Source organism: Bombus fervidus, chromosome 11 (genome assembly GCF_041682495.2).
Source record: "Bombus fervidus isolate BK054 chromosome 11, iyBomFerv1, whole genome shotgun sequence".
NCBI lineage: Eukaryota > Metazoa > Arthropoda > Insecta > Hymenoptera > Apidae > Bombus > Bombus fervidus.
Window position 1 is genome coordinate 8,192,573 of NC_091527.1, and position 16,832 is coordinate 8,209,404.

The 16,832-nt window shown below is 35.7% G+C and overlaps 2 protein-coding genes across 3 annotated transcripts; both read left to right on the forward strand.

The window, feature by feature from the left end:
- The first annotated feature begins 5,666 nt into the window (after positions 1-5,666).
- Positions 5,667-7,914, forward strand: LOC139992600 (protein crossbronx homolog). The gene is made up of 7 exons (XM_072013555.1): positions 5,667-5,998; positions 6,089-6,270; positions 6,354-6,418; positions 6,674-6,774; positions 6,885-7,072; positions 7,162-7,330; positions 7,552-7,914. The coding sequence occupies exons 1-7, from the start codon at positions 5,984-5,986 to the stop codon at positions 7,633-7,635; spliced, it is 804 nt and encodes a 267-aa protein (XP_071869656.1). The 5' UTR covers positions 5,667-5,983; the 3' UTR covers positions 7,636-7,914.
- Positions 7,915-8,080: 166 nt separating this feature from the next.
- Positions 8,081-11,075, forward strand: LOC139992601 (cdc42 homolog). Of its 2 annotated transcripts, none has more exons than XM_072013558.1 (5): positions 8,081-8,345; positions 8,771-8,977; positions 9,044-9,153; positions 9,256-9,453; positions 9,538-11,075. In XM_072013558.1, exons 2-5 carry the CDS (start codon positions 8,800-8,802, stop codon positions 9,625-9,627), a joined length of 576 nt encoding a protein of 191 aa, XP_071869659.1. In that variant the 5' UTR covers positions 8,081-8,345; positions 8,771-8,799; the 3' UTR covers positions 9,628-11,075. The 2 variants fall into 2 exon arrangements, with proteins under 2 accessions (XP_071869659.1, XP_071869657.1); XM_072013556.1 differs by having other exon boundaries at positions 8,086-8,349.
- The last annotated feature ends 5,757 nt before the right edge of the window (positions 11,076-16,832 follow it).

Consider the following 16,832-nt stretch of genomic DNA (forward strand, 5'->3'; position numbering starts at 1 on the left):
TACGTATATTTGAAATTGTTGATTTCCTTCTGTACAGATTATTGGTACGTGATCAAAAGAATGGGGATTTACGGAATAATGGACGTCACAGGTGATTACTAATTAATTCGTTGATTTTTCATGCAGATTTGATAATGATCGAGCTATTATAACAAAGCAAATGTATATATATGTTTATTTTCCCTTTTTGTTGGATCAATGATAGTCAATATTTGCTACATAATTGTTACACAGCTTACGATTGATATATAATGACATTATTTTATAAATAGTCGCATAATTTTTTGAAAATGTTAAAACGAAAGGAAAAGAGGTTATAGAAATAATTCTTTTTTAAATATTTCGGTTATATAGATCGACATTAATAATTGTATATATTATTAAGTAATTAATGTTTTCATATCAATATGTTGTAAATTATACGAATCATTTAATTGTTATTAGAAGATGATCTATCGCGAAGTTATTATGTTTGTATATATTTGTACGAGAATATTAGTTTATTATTTTCTCGGAAGAGACTGAATAAAATTTGTTGAGACACGTGTAGAATTATATGTATATACGCTATAATCACTTTAGTGATTATCAGTTTAGTTAAAAAAATCTAATTTATTAGAAGCATTGTCGAATCTTCATAAGGTGCAACGTAATATATTAGTAAAAACCATATTTCAAACTCTGATGACGAACATTCACAATTAAATTCTTCTTGTGGAGTTGGTTTTACATTTTAGAATATTAATAAATATTTGGAAATATGTTAGAAAATATCTTGCGATACATAGACAGTGTTTGAAATACTAGACGTATATAGAAGCTTTTAGAAACGGCGATATCTCCAAAACAAACTCTCAACTCTCCCCCTCTGTGCCTCCTTGCTAATACAATCTGTTTTCAGAGAATGTTTGTGTTCGCGCGCAATGCGATCGGTAGTGTCAGTGTTTGCTGCGTAATAGCATTTATATTTTCTAGAGCACAATAGCTCTTAATAATTATAAATTTAATTACAATAGTTGTACGCGAGATTAGAGTCAGTGTGTTCGTCGATTGTTAACTACGGACGCGTTAATAGCCATTTCTTTCTCTTTTATTATACAATAATTTTAAACATTCGCTTTCGGTAGTAGAGTCGCAGGTTTCGCAAGAGGATACAATCTCTCCTGGAACTTGAGAATGTAAGTATTTCTATGTATTGTATTGTAAATTATTTTATTATTCGTATTTTGAATGAACTATTATCAATTTTTATTGACATAATATTTTTATATTTTCAGATTTTTACATTTTGAACAATATTAAAATCGTAATATTGAAATATACGATAAAAATGTTTATTATGTTTCAAAAATGATTAAATTGTCATCATTTTTAGTTTAAAAATTGTAATTTTAGTGTTCGAATTTTTATAATAATTAGATTTTAACAGAATTTCGATTTTTGTTGTTATTAAAATTTCAAGTTTGAATAGAGTTCTATTTTTCATTACCTTTAAACTTTTTAAACAATGAATAGTATATTTTTAAGAATAAATTACAATGTTTTACTTGTTTTGTCACAGGTATTTCACAACTTCCAGCTTTTCTTGTGTTTTTGGAAGGATGCAGTGGTGCTTGAAAACTAAGCATGTAAGAATCAGTGCATATCGTATTCCAATTAATTTTATTCTTTGTATTTTGCTTTAATTATTATTGATTAAAAAATAAGGTCTAACTTTAAACTTTAATATTAAAATTCCACTTGTTATAATAATTAGAGTTTACTAACAATTTAACTTTTTTATTATTATTAGTTCAAAGTTTTCATAGACTGTTTCATATAATAGTTCATATTTTATTTAAAGGTTTATCATTCCTTCCTCTTCTTCGTGTTTGCTGAAAAGGACCTAGTGGTGCTTCAAAAGCCAAGAATGTAAGTAATTTTGTAATCTATACTTAATTTTATTCCTTGTTATCTAAATTTGTCATTCTTGAATTGAATAGTGACATTATAATTTTAATAGAGATTAATATTCCACTATTTCAAATTTTTCAAATAATTAACATTTTCTTTAAGAATAAATTATAATATTCTATGTTTAGTTACAGTTTTCTTCTATGGCATTATACGGCTCCTCCTTGATGACGATCTACACCATGACTTTCCCTGGTCTACCGCAACATCGATGACTACGTCCTGCACATCATATCGTAAGTCGCATGCATTTTTGTTCCTCCGGTCACTCAATCATGTCGTAGGACGAAAGGTCCGAATCGACACGGGTGATTGGTTGTAATTTACGTAGAATTTTTTGCGAGTACAGTGACCGTGGATATTTGTTATATCCGTGAGTAGTAACATTTCTTCTATGTATTATTTATTAGTTCAGGATAGGTCTTCTTGCACATCGCGTTTTTTTTTTATATCAATTACATGATACTGACAAATTTTATATTAATAATATCGATAATAGTACTAACTGATACAAACGATATATTAACAATTAATTTGAATTTTGTGATTGAAGATATGTTCACTATAATTACTTTTGAAGTTGGAATGTGTATTTATTGAGAATTGAAATGACTTAATTAAATATTTCGTAATAATGAAGTCGGATACCCCCCGACTTCGTTGCATTCAAAATTGCAATTATTGCATATTTAATGATAATGATAATAATAATTTCTGTTTTCTGATGACATTATTTCAAAGGATTTAATTGGTTGCCCTTCACTTTTGAATGTGGGTATTGATTTAAAATATACATATAGAGATATTAAAGTTTAATCTCGCCGTACTAAAATGTATTGAATTTTATGTGCAAGAAGAAATTTCGCGACAGGCAAATTTTGGAGTCAAAGCAACAAGTTTTGAATACTGTTTTCATACTTTCGAAAATGTGCTTTGACGAAGGGATTGCCTGAGGTTGTTTGTATTAATATTTAACTTTGAGCAAGTATTAAATAAATTTCTTATTCAGTATCAGTTTGTCTTTTTTATAATGTAATTTCAATAATTCATAGTGTCAATTATTTGAACAAATCCATTATATTGCATTGATGCTATTTGTACTGTTTACTGTAAATAAATTCAATATTGACATTTTGGTAATTTATTAAATTAATAAAGTAGAGCATAGAGTGTTAGTAATTGAGATAAAATACGAAAATGCAAAATGAAAAAAGATCAGCCCGCTAAAGACGAAATAGATGTACTAATACTTTTTTTTTAGTTAGGATTTTCAGGTTTTACTCTTTCCGTGTTCATTGCCAGGACCTCACTCACGTGCCCAGGTGCTACTTGGGTGAGAGAAAGGCAATGGGTACGATGATCATTGATTTTATAATAATTTGTAAGCGACTGACGATGCGTTAGTGTATCGTGCACGACGTACTTTCTACATAGTGTGTGTGGGTAGGCTGTGGAATTGCGTCGTTTTAGTATTTATTCCATTTGCTATAAATTTATATAATAAAACATAAATTCACACAAACATCATTTCAATTACAACCTGTAAAAACAAAGATTCGTTATTAAATAAGGCGAATCACAAGTATTAGTATTATTAATTTTCTTGTTAAATTATAATAAATGGTACCAAATTTCGTACCATCTATAATTTCCTTGAGAAATAGATATATTCTTTGAATTATGAATGTTTCTAATTAAAACTGAGATTTACTTTTATCGCGTTGTACGCAATGGTCGCTAGCCTTCGTCAGTCGATTTCAGGAAAATGGTACGTAACATTAGAGTGTGCATGTTGTATGCCAAACTCGGGTGTCGGAGGCGTCCCGGGACGTCTCTCTAGTGTAGGCCTTTGCGCCCGGGTTATGTGTGAGAACCGTGGAGTGAATGTGTTGGTGTGCTTGTTTTGCTATTTTTTAAATTTTAAATATAGGTTTTCGGGTAGGATAGGTAGTATATTTTCTGGTACGAATGTTAACTATAAGTAGGTAGGGCCGGGCAAGTTGGCACAGTCTCTCGTCGGGTAGGCGTGTTTTCGCGTGTCCAACTTGTTTCAGGAAATTTCATTCGAAAAATCGACGGTGAAGCTGGCACGAATGGAACATGCCATCGTCTTTGGCTTTGCCCATCGATTTTTTGAATTCCGCGGTCGTGGTCGCGATTGGGTTTCGACACGAACGTTAATATTGCTCGAGCATGCACATGCGAACGGACAGCGATCTCTATATGATCGTTGTTCATCCATGTACTTGGATCAGCTTCCGCGATTTATGTTTTCATTTCACCTTTGTACGTTATTTTTTGGTTTGCGATTTAGAAAGTCTCGAGCTTAGATGTAAGTTTCAGCGGGCATCGCGCCCGAAGAAAGAAGAGGCTATGAGCCGAAGAGGCCCGACAAATTGTTACGCAAGAGGGCAACTACTGATGGCTTTTCATCTTCTGGATCATCCAGAGGATGGAAACTCATTCTCGTTACTACTTTGTCACTGTACTCGCTTTTAGTATTTGTAGTAGTATTAGTTGTGATTTGTTTATTTGCCGACGTACATGTCGGCCCATCGTCATATTGGGCTAATCGCAGTTTTTCAATTAGAGTTGCGAATTTAAATTTCGCGTTAACAATTAGAGTTGCGAACCCAAATTTCGCGTTTAACAATTAGAGTTGCGAAAAAATACTCACTTCGGTTTGGATTAGCATTGCGATGAAAAGACGACCGCGTTTGCTTTAGTGTTGCGAGTTATAAGATGTCGCGATTGTATTCAGTATTTTCTATTGTGAATAAATGTTAGAATTTATTAAAGAATAGAATTTAAATTTGTCGCGTTTTGTTTTATTTTAAGTTGAATTCATATGACGTTAATTTTGAATTAATTTCGTAGTGCTGCGATTTGTAATCATCGTGCATAGTTGAAATAGTTAGTTATTGAAGTTCTCTGCGGACAACTGGGGAAAATAATATTCTGAATCCTTTTGAAATACTTCTTTTGAAACTCTGGTCTTTGATCTTTTCGCTACACGTGATTGCGCTCTCAATTGTTCGTTATAGAGTCTCTTTCGTTTTCTCTTTTATTTCTACTTTTTTTTACACCTACTCTGGACCCATAACTCGATAGGATATATCAATCAAGTGTATAGGTGTAAAAGAAAAGGTATAAATGTATTTAGTATATTGAAATAATAATACAATTATTATTATACACGTATATATATATACAAGCCAAGTTACTACATGTTCTTTGAACTCAACACACTCTGAGATCACGCTCTCTCTCTTAGTTTACTCTCTCCTTTTTGGTTAACATATGTCTTATATTACGTTAGTCAGTTCGGATTCCAACAAATGCATGTCTATTTCAACCAAGGAATCTCGCTGCTAGTAGTTCTGATTGGGATGACAGAGCTTCTTTTGAGAATATAAAGTCGAATTTACACTGTTCCTTTAAAGTGAAATATTGTAGATTCAGCTTGACAAATGAAGATCTTTCTATAGCTATATACATGTGTCTTGAATCAGTGAGTACTGTAGCTATATACTTATGTATGCATTGACTTTATTGCTTTCGATGGTCTTGATTATTCAGTTGAATATTAATTCCTATGTTGGCCGCAATAAATCGCAGAGGGCGTAAGAAACACTGATTTTTTTTCACGTCGGTATTTCAGAACCTGAAATACAAAGTCCTATGTAATGTCACGTCTATTCTGTCCTTAATTAATGATCTAACATTCTATAGGACTGATAAGAAGATATTTATCATTATCTTAGATTAGATAATAAAAAATAAAATAAAGAGCATTAGTCGATATATTAGTCAATCATATAAGATCTATGTCTTCCCTCGTTTATGGTTGTTCACATATAGCGTGAGATGGAATATTTCAGAGAAGATGATAGTAATTGGAAATATAACAGAATAGCCAGTTATCTGATAAAATTTGTGAAATAATGGAACATATTTTTATTATTTAAAATCTTAAACATTGATTATATTTGAGACATAATCCTACTATTTTTCTCTTAATTACATCAGTATGTCAGGAACGAAGGTAATAAACAAAATAAGAGAAATGTTTTCTTCTAATCTGGAAGATAAATAGAAACATTTGAAAATAACAATTAATTTTATATGATATTAGGATGATGGTAATAAGAACGATAACCTAAAACGACAAGGTTCATTCAGGAAATTGTTACCTTTGAATACAAATGGAGATTCTCAATTGAGCATGTCTGTGAAAATGATTGATAGGCCAACTGTGTCACAAACTAACAAAGAATATATCATATACTTACAGGAATACAATATTTTATCAGAATAGTAAGTTAATTTTGCAAATCAGTGTATAAATGTCTGCAGTGAATGAAAATCTCTTAGTTCTTTTGTTATTACTTTTTAAACAGTAATATGCTATGTGCGCAAGATCTGAAGGGTATTTATGTCATACCATCTGCCCAAAATTCCTTATGTAAGTAGTATGAGCAAATAAATATTATTATTTTTTTTTTTTTTTTCAATGCATCTTATGTATGAGAAAAATTGCATTCAAGTTATTTAAGTCAAATATGAATTGATTCTTAGGTCTTGCTTATCCTGACTTGGTCTTGTATAATGGTTTACATGTAAATATGTGCATGATTTATTGTTTGCCACATTTTCTTGTACAAATTTATTAGACATTTCTGGACATTTATCAAGCTGTAATAAATGCATTTTGTTTTAGTATGGTTTGGGGTACAATTTGTGCGGCAAGGAATATATCAAGGAGGAATCTTCAGATTTAATATTACGCTACCACAAAATTTTCCAGATGGGGGATGTCCTGTAAGACTATACTTCCTGATACATTAGAATTTAGTTATAAAATTGTTTTGATTTGTTTAATACTTGTATACTGAATGTTCAATTGTTATTGTGTACCGTACAAATTGTAGAAAGTCACATTTCAAACTCCAGTTTTTCATCCTTTGATCGATTCTGAATCTGGAGAACTATATTCATCATGGGGGTTTCCTGAATGGAGAAAAAGTAATCGAATTTGGCAATTGGTACAATTTATAACAAAAATCTTCACAAAAGTAGATATTAAAATGAATTCTGTAAATCATGAAGCGTCTAATCTGTAAGTATTTAGGAAAAAATATTTGATCGATGAATGTTACAGTTGTCAGTTAATATTTAAATTTTATGCATGTTATGTTTGTATTACAGATTAGAGAATAATTTCGAAACATTTCGAGATCGCGTAAGAAAATGTGTGAGAGAAAGCTTAAACAAAGTCTATAGTTCTCCTGTGGTGGATGATCCTCACTATATTACTTTTAGTCCATACGTCGATGAGCTTCATAATTCCATTAAGAGAGAAATCTATGAACCTAAGGTAAAGAAATATATATCTAAATGTTTTTTAATTACTAAAACCATTCTCATTTATACTTGTTATCGCTTGAAACTTCCAAATATAAACCATAGAGATATTTTTTCTCAGATATGTAGCTATTAATGTAGATACTAGCATATTATTTAAAGCTTAATGAAAATAATTTATAATATTTTGATCTACTTTTTTATTAATTATGATTATAACGTGATGGGATACAGGAAGAAGAAGAAAATAAAGCAGTTGGATTATCGTGGGTACAACCAGGATCATTGCAACCATTCTCTAAACCTGAAGCAAGATAATAAGTAATTATACTGTATACAAAATGTAATAACAAAACTAAAAGCTGCAGTCCTTAGGAGATAAGAGAATTGTAAATTTTAACGTATTTTTATATTAGCAAAAATGAAAATTATTTTTTACTTATGTTCAACATGTATGTATAAAATTGTTATAATAACCGTTTATAATACTCTTATATTTAACTGAAGTAAGAATATACAATTGTTGATTTATTATTAAATGTAGTGCTAATATTTCTTAAAATAAACATTTGGACGGAGCAACAATTTACAATCAAACACTTTTTATGTATTGATCTAGTACCAACTAGTGCTTTGTTATGATAGTGATTCTAGTATTTTTTTTACTTGCAACTTTTTTAAGTGATATAAGAAACAATATTTAATAATAATTTTATTATTATCAAATATATTATTTGCTTTTATATTGTTATAAACTCTAATATTAGATATTTTTATATTCATGATCATGTGTAACGGATGCTAGACGTGTGCAACAAGCAGTTGTGAGTGAACGATCGTTAAAAGAAATGCATATTTCGTGATAAATATAAAGTGCGGTGGAATATATTGCGCTTGATGGCGTTGAAGTGCTAGATGTTGTATTTATACTTTTTTACGTTTACCAATATATTTCAAGTTGTATAATTGTTCATTGTGATTTAAGATTATGAGTTACGATTTTAACCTTTAATGACAGACGTACAATCGTAGGTAATCGTCTTTACTTTTACGTTCGATAAGTTAATACGATTTTCCTTTTATAAGTTCATGTTATAGGTAATATAAAATGTAAATATGGAAAGTAATAGTTACTATTGTGAAGAGTAATAGGAAGTACTTTAATATAATTTAGTTTTTATATTGGAATTCGGTTATATGTTTGAAGGTTAAGGACAGGCCGACTTTGTATGTGATTCATCCGTGAAGTTTCATTAAATTCGTATATTTCATATAACGTTAAATATAAAAAATTTAGATGAATTTATCAATTGCTGACAAAGCGTTAAAAAAATTTTAAGAGTGATTTGTACTTTGTTTATTGTTATTAAAGTCGAATTGACATATTGTACACAATATTCCCAGAAGTGTCGTGTGATTCGTTTGTTGTATTAACTTTATGTATTTAATACAGCTATTTTAGATAATACAAGAAATATCAGCATGCAGACAATAAAATGTGTTGTGGTAGGGGATGGAGCTGTGGGTAAAACCTGTCTTTTGATATCATATACAACCAATAAATTTCCATCCGAATATGTACCTACTGTTTTTGACAATTATGCAGTGACAGTAATGATCGGTGGTGATCCATATACATTGGGATTGTTTGATACTGCTGGTAAATTTCTAATAACATTAAGATTTGTTTATAAATATAGCATATAAATACTATGTTATGTTACAGGCCAGGAGGATTATGATAGACTTAGGCCTCTGAGTTATCCACAAACAGATGTATTTCTTGTTTGTTTTTCAGTAGTGTCACCATCATCATTTGAAAATGTTAAAGAAAAGGTTATGTTCAATCCAATTTATTTATCATTAGGATACTATTGAAATGAAATGTACTATGCAATAAAGGAAAGAAATGTCAATCATAAACACATTTTACTTTAGTGGGTACCTGAGATAACGCATCACTGTCCAAGAACTCCATTTTTGTTGGTTGGTACTCAAATTGATCTGAGAGATGACGTTGCTACTATCGAAAAATTAGCAAAAAATAAGCAAAAACCGATATCAGCAGAGCAAGGAGAAAAACTTGCCAAGGAATTAAAAGCGGTAAAATACGTAGAATGTAGTGCTCTTACGCAAGTAAGTACGCATCTGTTAAATAGGAAGACATGTCCACGCTGTTGTAATCTTTTGGTAATAGTAACAGAGTTTTCAATGTTGCAGAAAGGTTTGAAAAACGTATTTGATGAAGCTATTTTAGCTGCATTGGAACCTCCAGAACCAGTAAAGAAGAGGAAGTGTACACTCTTGTAAAAAGAGTAACAGTTTTAAACGGAATGTGTATCCAGAAGTGAAACAAAGTTACACATAATAATAACGAGCGGCAAATTTCATGCGTAGTATAAAGCACTGTTAGAAAACTCGAGACCGTGCGTATATGGTTCCTTAAAAAAAAAAAAATATTAATCTTTTGAAATTAATCAACAGCCGCTAATATTACAACGCGACAATTTCGATCCAATTTTTTCACCAGTATCATATCATAATGTTGGCCACATTCCATGCAACGTGAAATATTAACTAAAAACTTGATTAGTTTCATGGGATTTATTAATTTTATCTAAAAGCAAATATATTTCGTAATGTATATTGCACGAATATTTTTTGGTTATTCAAGCTTTACCTTGAAAACCAATTATGTTGTTTAAAATTGCTTTGATATTTTTATTAGAATAATTGGTGCTATTGATTATTATTTTTCGTGTTTTATTCATTTATCGATAAGACGAGTTATAACGTAGAATAAAGCATTCTCTGGAATATATAAGGAATCAGAAGGATTTTGAAAAAAATAAAACAAAGCATTAGTTTTCAGTATACAGAATGAAATTACACGGTTGTAGTGAGATCTAAGTCAGAGATTTCGCAATGAATGTATAAACGTACAATATATCAAAGTTATATATGTATATTGTTTAGACACCTCTGATCGCATGTGAAGAAAGACATGGAAATATTATTTTTCTTTAACATATTCATTTTTGGTACATTTTCGAAATTGGGCAGCTAAATCACGCAAATTGTTTTTATAGTAGCGCATTTGGTTTGGCAAAACTTTCTACATCTAATTTTGTACATATCAGCGTTACAGATGCACACTGATACGATGTATTAAAACGACGAACAAGAGTTTAGTAATAACAGGCATTTATATTTTATAAGATTTCAATGAATAAATTTGCTAGTAATATTGGCTGCACTATATCAGACGCGGTATAAAATTCTTGTAAAAAAATAGTTATATATGTATACATATAACTTTTCATAGAAAATACATACATGTACGATTGTATGGACGAAGGTCATAGCTGGTCGAAAGCATTGAGCTTATTTCCCAGCAAAATTGCGTGTTTACGTATTATTTATTTCAACGAATATTATATTATTTGATGAATAAAAAATCAATGCCTATTGTTTTTCTAAAAACTTCTTACTATACGTGAACTGGATACACGTGAGACAGATTTCTAAAATATAATAATTTTTTGTGCGATCGAAACGTTTTTCAAAGAATTCGATCGACCATGATATTATGTGTGGGACGGTGCATGAGTGAGCATTATAAAGAGATCGTCGATTGATTTTTACATTCTGTATCCAGTTAGGAGGTGGCATTTATTAGCATTATACGTGTCACGATATGTAGACGCAATTGCATTATAAAATATCCATATAAATATATTTATACTATGCATAACAAATTATTTTCCCGTTTGTTCTGTATTTTTTAAATTGAAAGTATTTTTTTTTTATTATTCGTTATTTGATATCATTATTCATATGTGATTTCCACTTTAAGAGTAAAGAATCGTTGAGTGCGCTTAGCATTTCGTACTATTCGAAGCTCGAAACGCTACGTCTAAATGGGAATACTAGACGTCGAAAGACAAGCGGCAGATGGTTATTCGTCGACCTAACGGAGAGAAAATCGTACCGTGGACGTATAGTACTAATATTACTTATCCATCATGGATTATTGGGACTTTTCTCCCTTCGTCCTCGCGTCTTCTTCGAACCAGGTACTCCCATTTTCTCTCTCTTTCCTCCTATTTCTCCTTCTCTCTCTCTTCTTCTTTCTCTTTCTGTACCTGTGGCAGGTCTGTCTACCTTTGCCTGGCTCGATTGCATTGCCGTATAACGTAGCGCGTTGCGCCTTGTGGTTACTTCAATTAGGTGGATTCGTGGTTACGTATTGGCGTACTGGAGCAACTTAACCACGTCGGCACAGAAGGTACGCCAGTCACGGACTCATCACGGACGTGCCTCTGAACTCCCTTGACATTATCGCTAATCATTTCAAATCGATTCTCGCATCCATGAGAAAGCGAATTCTGACAGGCGGCATATGCGCGTTTCCCTCCTGAAATTTGTTGGTCGATTAATTGCAACCTAATTGAATCCATGAATAAGATTCGATGATCGGTTGGCCGTATACGTAACTCCAAAACACCTGGAAGAAGGTAAACACGTACAAGTTTATGCAATACGAGGCACGCATTGTAAATAAAATAAATTGACCGCACGATGCTAATCGTTTTTCGAGCCGCACATTGACACAACTTAGTTTTAGTACGTATCTGCTCATCTCTGTCGGTGCCAGAATCGCTTCCCTTCTGTCCTTATATCGCTCTGTACCGTTGCATGTTTCGTGTCATCGTTAAGCCGAATAAAACCGCGAGATCTACATATTTCGTAGTCATTGAGAAGATATTTCTCTCTGTTAAGATACAATCGATTTTTTTAGTATCGTTTAGCTCAATATCCTCTTCGATAAGGATGAGTGTTAATTTGTCGTATGTACATACAGGTCTGGTAGAAGAAAAATAACGTAGGTTCTTGTTAATAATATTGGTTGTTACTAATCGTATCATTTTGTGACTATCGTGAACCGTTTTTCACACTCAATGCGATATTATTAAGTTCAGAGAAGAAAGAACCACGCGGAATGAAGATACTCATCTGCATAAAATGATACACTCTGTAAAGGTAGAAGAATAACTCGACGATTTTACGCACGAACTCACCTTCCGCCACTATAAAACTTAACTTCGTAACTCCACAAACCTGTCATTCACCACGCAGGGCTCTATAGAACGTCAAGAGAGTAAAACTCGTCAGAAGCATCTCCTCTAGTTAGTTTCCCTTTTCTAAACCGTCTACAGGGGATTCACTCCTATCTAAAAGAAAAACGAAAGAAAAAAAAACAAAGTCCAACGTCGGTCCATTTTCCGCGAAGAAAGAAATAATGTGTGCTAGGGGTTCGTACGTACAGTAAGGTACGGTGTTGTCTTACATCGTAAAAAATGTAACTCCTTGAATCCAAATAAGAAATGTTTCGTTTCGTAGAAGTAATAAACAAAGATAGGACGATATAACGCTTTTAATGGCGCAGTTAGTTAATAGCGTGCGTCGAGCGATCTTGAAAAATCTCCACGGCTCGCTTAAAAACGGATGAAAAGCCGACTCAAGAGACGAACGCAACGATCGCGATACGCGTGTATGCGTTCATACGCAGCCGAAAATCATCCCGACGTATATACATACTCGAGTGTTCAGCTTCTGGTATCTATAGTCAGCCATGAGTCGTACGATAACACGGTGGATAAGTGGCACGTGTCTCTTACTCTTCTTCCTAACCGACGGACAATGTTGCTCTCAAAAGAATCAACGTCTAAGATCTAGTTTTAAACTAAACCAGACATTCGGTCGATTCGACTTAGGGACAGCTTTTAGCCTGTCACTTATCACGAGAAATTATGCAGAGCTCGAATATTTTGATACGTCCGCAACGGCGGCTGTTTCTAGCTGCAGTAGCATCGAGATTACGCGTCCGTGTTATCTGCTTGGATCGCTTCCTTTCCGAGGGAAACTTTTTAGTTTCTTTGCCTTTTTTTCTTTTTGAATATCGAATACAAGATGATTGCAGATGGGTATAAACGACGTTGTGCATGGTTTCTTCTTTTTCTCGTCGCGATCCAATCGATCCGATAACGCGTATTCGTTTCTACCTTTACGATGGCCGTTCTTTTCCTTCAAAGCTGATCGGTCGAAATCTTGAAAATTCGGTTTCCGATTCCCGATTCTCGATTCTAGCAGGATTATCTCTCTCGAAACTAGTCGTATCAAACGGAGAAGGGTAAGTCTCACGGGAGCGTTTTCCACGTATTTATATCAGTTTATTGGAAGTTCAGATTTTCGATCGGTCGTATCAACGCGATTTACGAGCATCGCGGACCAGGTACGATGGCCGATTACATTAGTTCGAAACCGCTTAAAAGCATTATCGACTGGTTAGATCGTAGAGGTAGAAAGGAATAGTCGATAGCTGGACGAAAAAACGAAGGACCTCTATACGTATTGGGATTGCGAAGGGTGCGGAGACAGGAGGGTGCAGCAATCAGGAGTATTGGATCTTTTGGGGTTTTGGCAAACGAGAGACGGTCGTGGTCGTTAGAGAGAGCGGTAAGCAGAAGTCGAGAGACAACGTGGGTGGCAACAATAGCTCTCTCAAGCGGCCAGATTCTGGTGGCACGACACGCATTGTACGAGCACAGTTTGAAGGTGATTGATCACCGTTGGTGATCGCGCGCGTACACGCGCGCATCGCGTTTCGACTCTTTTCTCTTCTATCTTTAACAAGGGACCCGTACTCGTTTAACATGTCCGGTTGACAACGAACTGGTCGTCGTAGTCGTCACCAATCAGATCTGGATTTTCGATGGAAGCGAACCACGGGGGGCAAGCATACCTCGATGAGTCCGATCTCGATGGATCGAGGAGCGAGGGAGAGCAAACGACCGCCGTCGCTGAAACCAGACGAATCATTTTGTATCTGGTCTCGTTTTTCTCGCGAGGACAAGGATCGCTCGTGGTAAGCCTTGTAAATGACACGCGACTGTAAACGGTGGAAAGTCAAACCGCTTTTCTTTACGCGTATCTGCCACGATCGATAAGAGATCATTCGTCTTCGGTGTATATTATAAACGTATGTACGTAGCTGTCGCTTACCGTTACGCCAGGCTCATCGATGTTCCAATAGATCATCCAGCACCCGAGACCTCCTACTCACGTCGCTAACTTTCGCACTGCGTTTGAAACGATACTTCTGTACGCGCTCTTTATTTCCGCGAGATAAAACAAAATGAGAGGTTGCGAATTACATGGTGTTTCGATAGAGGGAAACGGAGAAAAAAGAGAGAGAGAGAGAGAGACATAGATTGGATTTGTATCCGTTTAGCCCGCTGGTAGTGGTCGTTGCTTTTTTTAAAAAATCGTTTTTATAAAATCGCTCGCCGTTGCGAGGGTAGCTCGCTCATTTTAATACAAATTGTTTGGTCTCCGTCTATACGACGGTACCGCATGTCGCAGAGGCAACATTGCGTCCCCTACGCCATCGTTACCAGACCCTCGTGAGCGAGCTTACTCGATCGGTAGCGTCATATGGTAAAACTTTGAGTAGACATTTAACTTAAGCGGCGTTGTTACGTTTTCCGTGACTGGAACGCGTGGTCCACTCGTAATCTCGTCTCTGTTTTCTTAAACTCGTAACTACGCGTGATACTCATCGATTCGAATTACGTTACGAATTTGTTTGGTGGCAAGACCGACGAATCGTAAGGTCGTGATAGTGCTAAATAAGTACTTAAGTGTATAGAGGAAGGGGAATGGCCAGTGATAAAGTTTCTCAACCCTCACGATGCGAGCTGTCCGATGATGCGGTTGCGTGCAAGGGACACGGACACGGATACGAACACGTACGCGAACTGAGCACTGACGGAGATCCAGAGGAAGCGGAAAAGGGCAAGAGGGTAGGAAATAGGGGGAGTAGGAGGAAGCGAGAGAAACAGCGAGCGAGAGGGATTCGAAGGGAAAAGGTCGGCGAGTGGTTCGTCAGACTGATAACCCAAAAGAGGAAAAGAGAGGAAAGGAAAAGAAGATAGGTGAAGAGGTGAAGAGAAGAGAAGAGAAGAGAAGATCGGAGAAACGTAGAGAAGAGAAGCGCGCGTCGCCCACTCATGGTGATTGCTGCCACCAGGTTTGTTCCTCGACTCCTTTGGCACCCCTCCTGCGTCACTCACCGCGGTGTTCATCGGCATCCCCACCGCGGCAGCTATCCCCGCTCTGGATGGAATCGCGCTCCCACCAAAGTCTGCTTCATCCCTCCTATTCTCGAGCACGATCGCTCGACCGTGCCTCCGTGGCCTCCGTATCACCTTCTGCTCTCGAGAGAACCCGGATTGTCCACCCACGCTGCTCGCTCATCTTCTTCCTCCTTCCTTTCCCTTCGTTTCACCCTTCTGTTTGCTTTCACGCCCAGTCCCGTCTTTCGGTTCGAAGGGAACGAAGAAGAAGCGATGTTGTCGCTCGATCGGAAGCTGATGTGCGAAGGGGAGCTACGTTTCGATCGTCGACAAACCATTAAAACCGACAGATCGTACAGACATGGTACGACGACACTGAACCACCGCTAGGTTGAGCGATCGTATTTGTTCGGAATACGATTTCTGACCACCGCTGCGCTCTTCGGGCTACCGACCGTCTAAAGTTTGCTGTTTACGTCGTCCGACACTTCGATTTTACTCCTCGAATTTCCACTTTTCGCTTATACGAATCATTCCGATTGCGATCGATCGTAGCCGTATACCTAATTCGAATTTACTAAAAATCGGAAGATAGAAACTGAAAGAGGGAACGAACGCGAACGCGAACGACGGACGTGTGGTATCGGTATCGACAGATCGGCCGTTAATCGAACCGGACGATAATTAAAAGGTAATCAATCTTGGTTGTTACCTGAATGTGGAAAAGAAACGTCGAGAGAAATAGAATCGAAAGATCCGAGAGGGTAGCAAATTGCAGAACGAGGTCGCCAATCGGGAACGTGATGCGTTTTTTTAAGAGAGAACGATTACCGTTCCCGGAGGACGTTCGATCTCGTCATCTTAAAAGCGATTGGTCGTGGTTGGTTTGCGTGCGATTAAAACGTGCGTGTTCGACTCGCGTTCGCGGTTGGATCGATGCTTCGCGTTTCTTCTTTTAGCAATTTGTCCAGATGACGGCCGCGGCAAAATTGTGTCCATTGACACAGCGAACGAGCGAAAGGGAAGAAGGGATGGGAAGAGCGCTGATGGCGCTGAGCGTTCGTTTGGAGTTTTCGCGGTTCGTTCTAGGACGGAATCGAGTTGCTCCTGTGGTGGTGGCACGTAAGAAGTGCAGAGGTCGCGGCTGGAAGCTCGGTATCCGTAGCTCGGAGCTGAAAACGTAAGGGAGTTAAAACGCGATCCAATTTCTCAGGCCATTGAGTGCAGCGACTGCCATCTGTCTAACGGCTGGCCCCGTGCTTTTTACAGGCGAACCGTGAAATGCGCAAACAGAAGGTCCGGACCTCCTTTACATTTTAATCAAATCATTTCTCTATTACGTGGCTCGGCCACCTTAAGAGAGATCCTCGCGAGACC